The 15,814-nt window shown below is 37.0% G+C and overlaps 1 protein-coding gene across 3 annotated transcripts in view; it reads right to left on the bottom strand.

The window, feature by feature from the left end:
* Positions 1-5,367, bottom strand: part of Graf (GTPase regulator associated with FAK) — a 55,562-nt gene extending 50,195 nt beyond the window's left edge. For 2 of the 3 annotated variants that reach the window (XM_017618721.1, XM_017618726.1), the window contains exons 1-2: positions 5,182-5,367; positions 4,768-4,941 (exon numbers count right to left, since the gene is read on the bottom strand). In XM_017618721.1, the coding sequence (XP_017474210.1) occupies positions 4,768-4,941; positions 5,182-5,325 (318 nt within the window). In that variant the 5' untranslated portion in view covers positions 5,326-5,367. The remainder of the gene's footprint in view (positions 1-4,767; positions 4,942-5,181) is intronic. The other variant, XM_017618722.1, reaches the window with a different exon arrangement.
* Between the last annotated feature and the right edge of the window lie 10,447 nt (positions 5,368-15,814).

Genomic DNA, 15,814 nt, shown 5'->3' with positions numbered 1-15,814 from the left:
GTACTGGGTGGCCCAAAAGTACATGTCTGGAAAACATTTTTAAAATGTTAAACCCTCACTACCTAGAATTTTTCTAATTGAAAAAAAGAGAATACATGTATTTTTTGTTAAAAATATATATATATTTGGAACTGCCGAAAGCCCATGAAGTTTTCCATGTATTTTATATGGGCAAAAACACCTTTTCGTATAAATGGTATAGAATTTTTGAAAATAAATATTTTTCCACCGGAAAACTTTGTTTACATCTAGAAGAGTTCTTAAGGGTCCATTAAAAACCCCAAAAAATCCGATAGGGGACCTATAAAAAATCGTTAGTTTTAAAAAATGGTAAAATAAACAATTGGGAGTCTCCGGAAGAGCAACGGGGTTTTCCGATAGGAAAATTTGATTTTCGAGAATGCTATACCATTCTACGAAAAAGTGTTTTTGCCCATATAAAATACTTGGAAAACTTTAGGGGATTTCAGGCTATTTTTTTTAACAACACAAAATAGGGTATTTTTTCCATTTAAATAAAATTAGGTAGGGCGAGAGCTTAACATTTTAACCTTTTTTTACCACCCTAATATACATACATATGCATACGCAAGCATAGGCGAAGCAGGACGATTTATCAAGGCTACCATTTAGAACCATTTTTATTTTATTAAGCCTTAGTATTTTGAGCGATGCATTAGTATAAATTTATGCAAAGAGCGCCGTTGAGCATCGGACAAGCAAGAATAGACTGGCAAAACAAAATTCAGAAATTCGATACCAACTTTTAGCTGGTGCCTCAAAACAATACGTAATGATGATCAATGCCTAATGCCAAATTTCCACTAGGCATTAAAATGACAAAAAATATAAGTCATTTAGAAAAATGCCATGTGGAAATGAACATAACGACAATTTTTTAACGTAATGACACGAATACTTTTTAATGCCCAACATTGTCATTTGCCATTTAATACCTAGTGGAAATTCAGCATTAGTAACAGATTACGTATCGGTATGCGAATTCTGTGTGAAGTTTTTTTTTATAGTTACAGAGCTTTTTTCTTAAGGCGTGGATTATCCATGATTCCGACCCAACGCGAAAATAAATATATTTATTTACATTTGTAATAACATTTCACTATACAAATACCCCAGGAGATTTGATGAGATTTTTGATGCTAACCCCATCCAACTTGTTCCACTGTTGCCCAGTGTCAAGTCCGCAATAAAAGTATTAACAGCAGGCAACCTTTCTTTTGCAGCAACAGTGTCACTATCAGACAAATATGCAGGCAGTGAAGGCGAACGGTGGGAGGGCGGGCATACGACCCCTAAACTACGAAACAACATTGCAATGCAAACAAATCTTTCTGTTACCAAGCAAAAAGTTGAGTAGTCGGGCTGAGTTTGCTGTGTGGCGCTGTAGGGTTGGGTTCAGTGAGTGGACTGGGCACCAACGAAAGCAAAATAGTCGAATATTTGCAATTTAACGGTTTTAGACAGTATTGCTGCACACTCACCCAACGACGAAATGCAAAAGTAGTCAACTCACATAGACACACAGGTTAAAGCAAAAACTATTGAACCCTATAGGGCAATATTGAAATGGTTAGACAAAAATTTTTTTTATATATGTAACTGGCCAAACCCGATCTTAGGACAAACAATTTTTTCCTAGGCCAAACTAGATCGAACTAGATCCGATACATCTGTCCAACGCGGAATCAAGTTGGACGCAAGAATATTGTGGACTGCGTATCTGGAGTTGGACTGATGAGGGTTATTTTTACGCGAAAAGAGTTTTGCTCAAAAATACTGCGGAGCCTGATCTAGGGTTTGGCCGGTAACATATACAAGGATGATGTTTATGGACGTGTGAAGTAGTCTATTCGGGTCTTCCTTTGAAGTAGCTAGTTCACTGGAAGGTTTAGGTGCTACTGAGCCTCTGTTTTGGTGTATAACACCTATGTATATATGTATAGACATGGTTCCATAATAATTTTGCATACCTCGCAATGTTTTGCTTTTCCTAAAGGGTCATTAGCCACAAATACAATTACATAGAAAAATGAGTTCCTCCCACCAACAAAAACTAGTGGGTGGCTTGAATAAATCAAAACGTTTTGGTGTTGCAACACTCCACTTGGGGGTGTTTGACGATGGAGGAATAGTTTTGCTGGTAGGTGTCCTGGGCGGATAGTGCCAAATCCGACGAGTAGGTGCCCACACAATTACACACACACACACATGGATGATAATGTATTTGTGTAGGTTGTGGCATTTACAGCAAATAAGTAAGTGGCAACTGTTGGTATACTGGTATACACACATTAAGGGCGGCTCGGCTCGGCGTGTAGTTTCTGACGTTGCAATATGGGTTGCCCATGTATGTAGGTATGTAGCTATGTGGTATATATATTTGTGTGTGCGTTTACCTATAGTGGGTTGAGTGAATTGCACGCCGCATTACTATGTACTACATATGTATGTACATTCATGCCAACAATAGTTTCAGCAGCAGGGCAGTAATGCAATTCTTTGTTGGCGCAGGTCATGGAACTTTGGCGGCAGCAAAAACTATTTACTACCAGTATTTTCTGTCTGCCACAAATACTTATGCATGGTTAGTTACACTTGTGTCCGTATGCGCTTCGTATGTACAAACATATATAAGTATGTACTAAAAGTAGCTGGTAAATATTGTACAAACAGATTTGTTGAAATTGGAAAATGGGAAAAGTTCAAGTGAGTAGCAATGGAACGTCTATAGCAGCGGAAAATCTGAAAACTAACGAAAGGGGATGCGGTCGGTGCCAATATAAAGGAAGCAGCCGGCGGCTAACATGCCGAATGAATTTCGTATTTATTGCATTTTCCGTTTCAACTCTTTCATAGAAATTGCTGTTCCGAAAACCTATGTTAGGGACACTGAGAGAAATTAAAAATAATAGCGAAAATATAATTGTAATTGAATACGTACTTAAAAAAGGTATAAAGAAATTAAATTAAATTAAAAGTATAATTTAAAAAACTATAAAAATTAATTGACTTAATTTAAAAGATTAGATTTAATTAAAAATAAAGTGAAAACTTTTAAATTAAAAAATAAATAAAAAATTATGCAAACTTAAAAACTAATTAAAAAAGAATAAAGAAACTGAAAAATTTAATCAAATTTCAATTTAAATAAAATTAAAGATTAAAATTAAATAAAAAATTCGTAAATGCCTTGTAGAAAAAATATGAAATAAAATAAAAGTATATACATACATACATACAATAAATGTAAAACTTATCTACATATATAAAATAATGCAAAATATAATACAGAAAATAAAACGATAAAATTAAAGTAAGAAAATTAAAAACTCATTCATATAATAAAATAAAATAAAAATTTAATTGAAAACCATATGAAATAAAATTAAACTATATATAAGGTAATAAATTCTTCTTTTTGTTTTTTTTTTTTTTTGTGAAAAATACTAAACATTAATTATAAAATTTTATAAAACCGAATTAAAAAGAAAATATATAAAACATACATAGAAAAAAGCGACAACAGTTTATATGCCAAGCTTAATTCAGTAGGTAGACTGTCAGCTTTGTACGCCAGAGCTGCTGATTGAAGTCCCAGTGAATTCTATTAAGAAGTCTGATGAGGAGATGTGGTGATCTCAGAAATAGCGGATATAACTTCTACCATGTATACATTTTTATTGTTTTCCACAACATTTTTCATTTTTCAAGCTCAATAAAATTGTTGAATGAAATATAAAAAATAAACAAAACTAAATTATATTAAAAATAAATTAAGAGTTAAGATATAATTTATATATAAAAACTAAACGCACTAAAATATACGAAATATTAATAAAATTAAATTAAATTTAAGTATAAGTGAAATAAAATTATATCAAAGAAAAAAAGTTATATAAACTAAAATGAAACAAATAAAATTATAAATACATATAAAAATTTGTTTAAAAACTAAAAATAATAAATTTATAATGAAATAAAATAAAACTAAAAATAACAAAAATAAGGTGTGATACATAAAATAAAATGATACCAAACATATAATTGCAAATTAAATTAAACAAAAATTTAAATCGGAACATAATATTAAAAAATTTCCTAAAGTTAGATAAGTTAAAAAACATTAAACAATAAATAAGACAAACTAAAGTGAAATAAAAAACTAACAAAATAAAACTATTAAAAACCTTGAAATAAATTTGAAAAAGTGAAAAATGTACTTTGATGTAGTAAAAAGGAAAGAAGATAACATAATTATGTTTATTAAAATAATAATAAAATAATTTTCTGCAAAAATTTCAAAAATTCCTCCAAGGAGCTGATATCAGAGTTAAGTCCATACATAAATATGTAGACATTGCATTTAATGTACAGAATATCCAGTATTTAACTCTCAAAAAAAAAATAATAATTAATTGATTTACCATCAAAGTCTAAAATGTTACCAAGTTCACATCCGTTTTTCTTGCAGTGCTCGCACAAAAACTATTTACTTTCAAAAATAGCAAAATCTTTTCGCAGCACATCCGGTCTGGGCGATTTGTGTGTGCGCTTACAAACCAAAATTGTTTGTTCATTTCGCACAAATTCAACTAAAAGTGCCTTTTTTTATTAAATTTTGCACTACTCCCTCCGCCTTCCAGCGTATATATGTACATACAACACTAACTTTGCCGCTAAAATCGCTTAAACGTATTTCCTGCATATTATCTATGTACACACATAGCTACAAACAATCACACTCACCTCCTGTATCGTATTCTCTGGCTTTTTTGTTGACATATTCAGGAAACGTTCTTGTGTCTGGCAAAATTTTTCCGTCTTCTTATCAAACTTTTTCTTATTCTCCTTAACGCCGCCAATATGTTTCTTACGAAACTCCTCCAGTGGCATAATAATGTGTTGATCCGCCAGCGTCAGCTGTGAAATTGTGCAGAAACGCCATTAGTTTTTGATACTATATGTATTAACTGTGTATGAATGGATGTGTTTAGTTAGTAAAAAGTTTCAGTAAAAACATATGGTTAGTTTTTCCTGCTAATAGATCTCGCACTACTAAATACAAATTTTATGGTTTGTTGCCGCCTGGCTGTAAGCTTATGAAAATATTTCTACACAAATACGAGTTTAAGCGCTTAGTTGGCGTTGGCATTTACTCACCATTTTTTCTCGCTCATCTTCGATGGTTCCAATTATGGCGGCGAAATGTTTCAGACTTTCGCAAATGACATTCTCATCATCTGTTTGCGCTGTGCCAATGCATTCGAAATTGAAATCGTCCAGCAAGTGAGCCAATTGTTTCATGCGGGTTGACAAAACTGCAAGGAAAAAGAGTAAAATATGGGAAATATAATATTTACGTAAGTCAAGTGTAATTTAATTTAAGTAAATATTTTTCAGAAGTACTGGTATCCAACTTTGAAGCGAAGGATGGATAGATACCCAGAAGATGTTGAAATTATTGCACCTCTGCAACTAAATATAATCCTAAAACGCTATAGATCTCCTGCACCCAGAAAAAGTCAGCTGAAAATATTTCTCTCAACACATGATTTGGTAACTTTAACTAAATAATGTAGCTACAATAAAATTACACATGTGCTGAGAGAATTATACTTAGCAGCCGACTTTTCCGTAGTTGGATTGGTACACACAAGCTAAAGATATCTACTCTGATATGTACTTTTTGCGAGTAAAAATGGTTCAACTCGAGAGCTCATAGTAGGTAAATAAGGGGAGTTATAAGTTGAAGTGGTCAGGTGGTTAGTGGCTAGTATACGAAATTTGTTGATCTTAGTCGTCTCAGTGCGCTCAAAATTCGTTACTGATTTCCATTTGAACCACCTTTGGTTCACCCTTGTAGAGGTGGGTTACTCAACTCAGAGCTGAGCTACTAAGTTGACTCCCATCGGTGAATATTCAAAGGTCAACCGAGTTTCTTATACTTGTAAAGCTACGGCTCTCGCTTTTGGTGCGAGTTTTAACAGGTCCTATTCCGATGGAAATTCACATGACAACACAAAAAATCACGACAAAAAATTTCACTGCCGCAGTTAACCGAAGGATGATGAAATGGAATCTACGTAACAGGTTCTACTGGCCTGTTAAGTTTTCGCGGTGCCGAAATTGAAGTATTAAGGCTCGAATTGTGTAACCAATTTTGCGTAACTTCGTTTTTGGCTCGCGCAGCACAGTGTGGAATACGAACTTCTTTTGTGACTCAATCGGATATCTCGAGAACAAGAACAGATAGCAAAATAAATGTAACGGTATTTTATAGCTTATAAAGAGCAAAGATAAAATTTAAATATAATTTTGGTCCTGACAGTTCCCAAAAATGTTTCCGATAAAATTTTAAAATTCTCCGAAATTATCCATAAGTTTTGAAATATCCCGGAATAGCCCAGAAAAACGGAAAATAACCCACGAAAAATTCGTATACTTGTAAATGCCGTTGTGCCAAAGGCAGGAAAAAATGTCGAAAGGTTTCAAAAATAAACAGATTCTTTCGAAACATCCCAAAAAAACCCCCAGAGAGCTCGCAAGATTCAAACGAATTTTGACAAAACTGATGCAAAATTCTTTAAAATTTTTGAGAATTGTTTTCGCGGGTCTTATGTAATTTTTCCATGTCAGGGATGCTTTTTATATGGAAAAAATGCGCAAAATCGTATAGAAAGAAATGTAGGAATCAAACAGAATTTTACTATACTAATATTAAAGTGGCAATTAAACTGCATAAATACCAGAAAATTTTCTAAAAAATGTTAACAAAAAGTTTAAAATTTCAATAAAAACTCCAGAATGTTTTATAAATTTTGTACAAAGTTAGAAACATTTATTTATATAGTCTTTGTTACAGTGTAAACTTTATTTAAAATAAATATGTATTTTTTCTTTGGTTTGTGTGACCACAAACAAGTGTACCTACATACATATACTTTATCGCGATGAAAACGAAGAAGTGGGGACGTAAATCATGCGACCACGATACGTACGAGTATAAGCTTCAGTGAGAGAATTAGCTAAGAATAAATTCATTTGCATTTAGCAACAAAAAAACATTGGAACAACTAAGAAACAAATAGAGCTGTATTACAACCGGAAAAAGCAGACCAGAAAATAATAGGAATGCAGCTCAATTTCTTTTGCCTTTTTTGGCTAAGGTCAGATTAAAAACAGCAATGCGTTATAAATTACTTGCATAAGCGTGAAATTAAAAAAAATATATATATATATCAAAGTCGTAGTTTCAGTTTAATGTAAGATATCACAATGAGAAAACGAACAACGAATTGTAATATGTATTTACTAACATATTTTGAGAGCACAAAATATGTTTTCGTAAATTTAGTTAACTTCGAACCAAAGCGCCAAATTGCAGAATAAATTGTTTGCAGTAGAAGTTTAATAAGCATGTACATATGTAAATTTAATGAAGCATATGTTCATGCATACATACATATGTATGTATAGTACATACATTCAAAAGAAATTTAATTTTATTGCAGTTCTCTTAAAATTTTGTAAACACCGCCATGACCGCCTTTCCTGACACAAAACAAAGTATAATACATACAAGGCCTAGAAACGATGGTGCTCATGCGCACTCAAAATGTTTAAGAGAAGAATCCTCTATGCACAAACATATGCAAATAGAATGGGATTTCGCAAAAAGTTTGTATCGTCATAAGTGTACTTAAGTACAGGGTGTTGCAACTAGAGATGCTTTCAACCATAGTCCAATGACTTAGAATAGTAATAACTGTAAGTTAAAAAATTACTCACATTTGACAAGGTACATACATACATAAATCGAACCCCCAGTTTATTTTTTATAAGTAGTAGCTTAACTTGTTAAAATACTTATTCAAAACGACTGCTTATGTATGTATATATTTATATATGTATTTATAAATACACAGCTCCCACATAGATGTTAAGATAACAATTACAAATCTTTCCGTCAGCGAATAAGACTGGAGGGGCCGAGTGATAGACATAGTTCTATTATTAGTGCCCTATTTAAGTTAGTGTTTGGAGGAGGCAAATTCCCCTAACTGGAGTTCCTTTACAAACGGAAACGAGGATATAATTATCAAGGCTTTATCAAGCCGATAAACCGCTTTTGATCCCAAATAAAAATTAAGGCATGTCCGGACAATGTATGTACAGAAAGTGGCCATTTAATTTCTTCTAGCTTTCAGCTTCTACAACAGAACTATTCAGTATTCGCCAAACGTTGGAGCATAGGTACTTTAGCAAAGTATTCCTGTAATGATGCCAATAAGAACACTTACTGAAGATCTGTTGAGTTATAGAAGCTCTGCAGTCCTTTTGCTGTTCAACCCCAGCTATAATAACCTAGAGATCTCACAACAAACTCATTTCATTCCTAAACACCTTAACAGTAGTTGTATTGAGTTACCCGCCTGGCTATCCCAACAGCTGCCTCGTTCCTTTCGATATTGCTAAGACCGGAAATTGGGGAAAGAGTGATGTTGAAAGGGCTAACGCGGCTCGACGTATCCGTACAGCCCTCTATTTTCACTATCGAAAATTCTATTGCTTTCAAATACGGCTATCGACGAATATATTAGCTTTTTAGGCTAGAACAGTGCTATTTAGTAGAACCGGGGTGGCCTTTTCTACAGTACAAATCTGCAGTCATTTGGCAGACGAAAATACTGACCGATTTGCAGGTGGGTAGAGAGTGTAAACATACGCTATTGTGAGAGGTCTAAAAAGAGATACTTTTCGATTAGGCATTGAAGTTTCAACGGGCATGCAGCTAAGGTAAAACTTTCGAATCAAATTCTATGGAGAGGTTAGCTACTAGTAAATCAACTTATGTGGCTTTGATGTGGTATTCTAATCGGTATGCAGCTTCATCCAATACGTCCAGCTAGCAAAACGTTGCTACTATATAATATGCTACATTCTGACCGTTCTTGTTAGGAATAGTTATGCTTAGATAAGATTTCTTTTAAGTTTTTGAGTGCTCTAAACCCCAAAGTACATGCTTAAGTGAGCAATGATCATGCAACCGCTCCTACAATCTGGATAGATACTTTTGGGTAATGATGGAGGAATGAGAAAATGAGTAGCGCTTCTAAATAAACGCTTTGAGGCAGAGCTTTCTGATAAAGGCCGTCTCTTTGTGTGACTTCGTTTTAATCTTATTTAAATTTTCTTTAGAAAAAAGACATAAGAGCTCCAAAAAGTACTGTTTTTTTCTAGTTTTGCAGAGTGAGGGCGAATATTTAGTTATTATTTATGGACCTTGAGTTTTTGGTTGATTGTTTAGCGGTTCCTATATGACTACGCACTTTCGAAAGGCCTTAAGAGGAAAGGATGACAGAATAATACTTCTTAGCTCCACTATACTCAAAATATTAGTACTCATCTGCAGTATTTTTATTAGTCTGATGTGGTGCCAAATTATCGTCCCTACAGATTTATATGGGAAGACTTTTAAGTGAAAAATTTATTCACTACTTCGTTTCTATCGACGTTACTTGGCCGGAAAGTTTCAGAACACACATAAACCGAGATTGANATAAACAAACGAGAGGTCTAAAAAGAGATACTTTTCGATTAGGCATTGAAGTTTCAACGGGCATGCAGCTAAAGTAAAACTTTCGAATCAAATTCTATGGAGAGGTTAGCTACTAAAGTTTTTGAGTGCTCTAAACCCCAAAGTACATGTTTAAGTGTGCAATGATTATGCAACCGCTCCTACAATCTGGATAGATACTTTTGGGTAATGGTGGAGGAATGAGAAAATGAGTAGCGCTTCTAAATAAACGCTTTGAGGCAGAGCTTTCTGAATAAGGCGTCTTTTTATGTGACTTCGTTTTTATCTTATGTAAATTTTCTTTACTTAAGATAAGCTGAATCAGAATAAAGACATAAGAGCTCCAAAAAGTACTGTTCTTTTTCTAGTTTTGCGGAGTGAGGGCGAATATTTAGTTATTTAATATGTAATATGGACCTCGAGTTTTTGGTTGATTGTTTTACGCACTTTCGAAAGGCCTTAAGAGGAAAGGATGACAGAATAATACTTCTTAGCTCCACTCTACTCAAAATATTAGTACTCATCTAAATTTTCCTGCAATAGTTAACTATAAAAAAATCTTCCTGTTTTTTCTCCGTATGTATGTATAATTTTTGTACCCAAGCCTGTTTCAGGGCAGTATTTTTATTAGTCTGATGTGGTGCCAAATTATCGTCGCTACAGATTTATATGGGAAGACTTTTAAGTGACAAATTGATTCACTACTTCGTTTCTGTCGACGTTACTTGGCCGGAAAGTTTCAGAACACACATAAACCGAGATTGAAACGCTGAGTACTTATTGAATTTATTGGCAATATTTTTCTTAAGTTTTGTATTTCTTGTCTCCTACGCTTATCAATAACCTTTGGAATTTGTTTCTTTTAGCATTTTGTCTTTTCTACATTCTCTTTTGGATGATTACCACACCTTAAGGAATGTGAAAACTGAAGTTTACCACGGTGTCTATAGTTAGAGGATTTATAATTATGTACGAGTACATCTTAATGTCCAAAGGTCCTCCGTAGTTCTGACTCTCTTGTTGTTGTTGTTGTTGTAGCGGCTACAACAACCCTGCCAAGATCGGTTGATATCTCAGTCGTTGTCGTCAAGTTCCACTAACGGCAGCCCTAGGAAGCGTGAAGCTTCTATCGGGTCGGTCCACAACGACAAAGCCGTTAGGGTTGTCGGCTTTTTCCGGGCATGCGAAGAGATGTTTCGAGTCATGTGGGGTATCTCCGCATGCTGGACACTCATTTGGCACATCCTGATTCAATCTACTCAGGTAGGAGTTTAACCTGCTGCAGTAGCCAGAGCAGAGTTGGGCTATTGTCGTTCGTGTCTCCCGAGGCAGATGAAGCTCCGTCTCGTCTATGTGTTCTGACTCTCTCAACCTTACTGCTGTGGTGGCTGTAGTTTTCTTCAGATGTTGATCAATGGTCTCCCTTCGTTTACTATAATACCAAGCTGGGCATCTGGTGCTGTTTCTTTCAAAAGCTTTGAGCTTGTTTCAGCTTAACATGGGTTGCTTTGGCTCAAATATTTTCTCCACGTTTCGTGGGGTCTTCCGCAAAGCCTGCCTTAGCCGATTAATTGGATTCCATTCCAAGGCCTTCCTTGAAGTACCTCCGTCTTCTATGGGCAAAGTGTGCTTTTCCCAGTTTAGACTGGTCAGTAAGACGATCACTAAAAAACATTCTCACATACTCACGTCTGGCAATTATTCGCCTGAGGGAATGCCCGCTCACTCAGTTAAAATACTATACAAAACCTCACCTCTTTCGAAGTTAAACTTCCTTCTAAACACCCTATACATATATCTATTTGTTTCCGATCTTTTTTTTACGTTCCATAGATATGACAGCCAACCATTTAACCGGTAGCCAACCGGCATTGCAAAGAAAGCCCCTCGATGACTGCTAGTAATGAAAAGCGTTAACCGACGGACCGCCAATGTGTAGAGCCTACTTACGAATTTATGTATACTTATGCACATGTATGCTCATACAAAGATAGGCTTACGGGTAAAAAACAAAAACAACAAATCATAAGCCCGCGTCTCGCACAATCCGCTGTTTCACGAACAACCAACTCGGTGGCAAAGCAACGGCGANGCATGTATGCTCATACAAAGATAGGCTTACGGGTAAAAAACAAAAACAACAAATCATAAGCCCGCGTCTCACACAATCCGCTGTTTCACGAACAACCAACTCGGTGGCAAAGCAACGGCGACGCGGCGCAGACCAGGTGAGATTTGTTAAGTTGACCTAATTTGGTATGTTGCTGTTCGAGAACGCTGCTCTTGATTGCGTTATGTAGCTTTCGTTTCAGACGTTTTGTTTTTCTTTTTATTACTTTTATCTTTTCTCCGCTTTGCGCCTGTGATTCTGTTCTTGTGAAATTGCAGCAATAAAACGCTTAGACCAAACAAATTCTCGATGCTGCGTGATACTCGTACGATGCTGCGCCGGCGTTGTTGGTAAGCGTTGATCTTGCGCGCTGATCTCGACATGGTGGCGTTGTACAGAAGCCGCAAGGCACAACACTCATGGAAAGATGTTGAAAGTAGCAGCTGTAAGAAAAAAAAAATGACGAAAAGATTTTTACTTATAAAACATTAAATGAAATTGATTAAAAAAAATAAGCTTTGACGTCACGCCACGCCACTGAACGTACGCCAGTGGCGTAAAATTACAGCCAATTAATCGAACAGTTCAGTTGCGGTGCGTTGCGTTACGCCCTTCCTATACTTACGAGCGACTTATACGCAGCTCCGACCGCCAGCTGTTGCAACTGGGCTCTTAAATTTCGCCCAGAANATAAAACATTAAGTGAAATTTATTAAAAAAATAAGCTTTAACATCACGCCACGCTACTGAACGTACGCCAGTGGCGTAAAATTGCAGTCAATTAATCGAACAGTTCAGTTGCGGTGCGTTGCGTTGCGTTACGCCCTTCGTATACTTAGGCGCGACTCATACGCAGCTCCGACCGCCAGCTGTTGCAACTGGGCTCTTAAATTTCGCCCAGAAAAAGACTTCTTAATCGCCACACGCATTCAACTTTCTATCGATTTTGCAGCTCCATTCCGCTTTCTTGCACACACAATTAGGACTGACACTTCTAAAGCGATTACGTCCAGAAGAAAATAAAGTAAGCTTTTAAGTGAAAGTTTGTCTTCATTTTGTAAGGTATCAAATTCGTAAGAAAGGCAGCACAATTAAAGACCATGTGGATATTTCTCAAGGCAACAATAAAATTTGTATAGCGCGCTAATGAAGAAATGATCTAGCGTATGCGGACAATGCAAATATCACCGATTGTTAGTTAAATTCTTAAGAAATTCATATGCAAATTAGTTTAAGACACCTATTCGATAGCAAAATATTTACAAGCTTACACCTTTATTTAGACAGGCATGTGCGCAGGCATACCTGGCGCTCCACACAGCTGTGTCTACATACAAATATATCTGACTGTTGATCTCTTAATTTGATTTGCTTTGTAAACTTGTACGTGTTTTTTCTCAATTCACTTATGTACATCCATACAATTATCCGCAATAAATATATACATACTACCCATACACATATTCAAGGTCATTTTTTTACAACCACTACACAGTAATTAAGTAGACAATAAAAAAAAAAACCACAATATCAACACAAACAACACATGCACATAAATAAATTACTTCCTCAAGTCGCCGGCGGTCGGTCACCGCGCCCAAGTAGCGTGCGCTTCATCCTCACTTTCATTGACGTGTGGCCGGCGACTATGCGAGGGTGGTTCGTTAATTGAGAGAATATACTTATTTATAAATTAGCACCGTTCTATAGAGCAAATAGTGTTAAGTTCAGCTAGGTTGCTCTCTACTCAACGCGGCACACTTAGGCCAATTAGAACAACTCTAATGTCAAATGAGCAAGCTCACATTCCTTCGCTTTTTTAGGGGGATCTAGTGAGTTTTGTAGGGTGGAAAATTTAAAGAACTGTTTATGAGCAAAAAGCACAACCGATTTCGACCGCGCATATAAAAATTTAGGGGCACCGTGATTGGTACTAAACCAAATTAGTATCGGAACAATCTTGAGGTACCACTTTTGCAAAAAAAAAAAACAGAATTTTCGAAATCTGTTCACGCGGTCCAAAGTAGCCCGGCAACATAAATATAAAAAATATATATCCCCATGAATTGATAACGGAAACTCTTTTTCGGTTAAAAGTATAAGCGTGTTTCGGAGGCGTTCCACTTCAACTTTGCTCACACAGCTACTATCATTTCGGCTATAAGTATTTCAATGGTTTACCGTACAACCTCCTAAAACAGTATCCAATAGCAATACCATTACCCTTATGGAGAAACAACCACGATCGGTAAACAATTTAGGCCTATTTTCATTAATCCTACTACTGGCTACCGGCTATATGAAACCATAATCCAGCCAATCATGTTATATGGGGGCATCGCCTGGTGGAATTCACTGAAAAATACTGCTCTTGTTAGGAAGCTAGAGCGCGTGCGAAGGGCGGCGCTCCTTGGAATCAGCGGATCGCTCTGGACCACTCCTACTCTAGCGCTAAATGCTATGCCATTAGGCTCAAAAGCTGTGGGTACTCTTTCAACCCAGCATATGGATACTCGACAATTCTCAAAAGCTTCGACTTCCTACTGGAAGAAGTGGATCGGAATGCTCCCAGGCTGGCTCCAAACGGATCCTTTCAAGGGGTGAATGGGCGAATGGCAGTCTCTGGAGCAGAGATCCAATAAACATCTTCACGGACGGATCAAAACTGGATGGGAGAGTTAAAGGAGGTGTCTACTGTCAGGAACTCTCAATAGATCTTATGTTCAGACTGCCGGATCTCTGCAGCGTCTTTCAGGCAGAGGTGGCCGCTATAAAATAGGCAGCCGATTGGTTATGCACCAATGTTTTGGCGACTAGGAGGGTAAATATCTGATTGTACGAACGAAACTGGACGGGTAATGCCTGACCGCCTCTCTCAACCACCTCGGAATACTTCCAAATCAGGCTGATTATTGTCGCGGATCTCTACTGTCGCAGCAGTTAGACGAGGTGGAATTGTCTCAGCACTTCCTTCTCAGCTGCCCGGCTTTTGCTAGATTGAAGTTTAAGCACCTTGGGGGCCCATTTCATCAGCACTCCCGACAATTCTCAAAAGCTTCGACTTCCTACCGGAAGAAGTGGATCGGAATGTTCCGAGGATCCTTCCAAGGAGTGAGGGCCAATAAACATCGTCACGCTCGGATCGAAGCTGGACGGGAGAGTTGAAGGAGGCTCTACTGTCAGGAACTCTTAATAGATTTTATGTTCAGACTGCCGGATCTCTGCAGCGTCTTTCAGGCAGAGGTGGCCGCTGTAAAAGAGGCAGCCGATTGGTTATGCAGCAAGGTTTTGCCGACTAGGAGGGTAAATATCTGATGATACGATCGAAACTGGACGGGGAATGCCTAGCCGCCTCTCTCAACTACCTCGGAATACTTCCAAGTCAGGCTGATTTGGGTCCCAGGGGGGCTACTCTGTAATGCGATACGAAAGAGCAAAGCGATGCGAAAGGTAAATACGCCGTAAGTAATATGCTGTGACGATTGCCTATCGCATCGCAATTCTCTTTCGCATCGCATTACAGGGTAGACCCCCAGGACACAGTGATAACACTGGAAATTGAAGGGCTGATGAATTGGCTAGGCAGGTTACCCTCCAGGCCATTACCTAGGTCAGGGAGGGCATAGGAGTTACGTTGGCAACCTGCGGCCTTCTCCTGGACAGAATGGACAGCGGCTAGCTGCGGTCGGTCACGAATTTTCACTATCTACCCCGAAGTTTTCTCGTCATCTGGCCCGAACCCTCGATCTATGCATCATACGCATCGCTTCTAAGAATGTTTGAAAAGATAATTTGGTAATAAGTCTACAAGAAAAACATTGTTAGATCTAGTAATAATTAGAGAGCAGGGTTCTCTCGGAAGTGCTCTTACTTTATTTTCATTTAAGACAGACATGCACAGCAGGTTTTTCAGGCTGAGCGCATGGAAAATCGAAGCTTATTGAGGCTTATAGTCAAGAAGCAACGAATCATCGGACTGCTGCAACTATTGTCAGAAGTGGCTGTAGAGTTAAGCCTAGCCACTTATTTCTCCATCTGTATTGAAAAGGACTATCTCTGTATAACGTCAAATAAGTCATCAGAATGCTTTTAGGACGGCACTTAGC

The sequence above is a fragment of the Rhagoletis zephyria genome, unplaced genomic scaffold, assembly GCF_001687245.7.
Source record: "Rhagoletis zephyria isolate East Lansing unplaced genomic scaffold, Rhagoletis_zephyria_1.1 Rzeph_scaffold_01694, whole genome shotgun sequence".
NCBI classification, from domain to species: Eukaryota; Metazoa; Arthropoda; class Insecta; order Diptera; family Tephritidae; genus Rhagoletis; species Rhagoletis zephyria.
The sequence above is the reverse complement of the archived record's forward strand: the minus strand, read 5'-3'. Positions and strand labels throughout refer to the sequence as shown.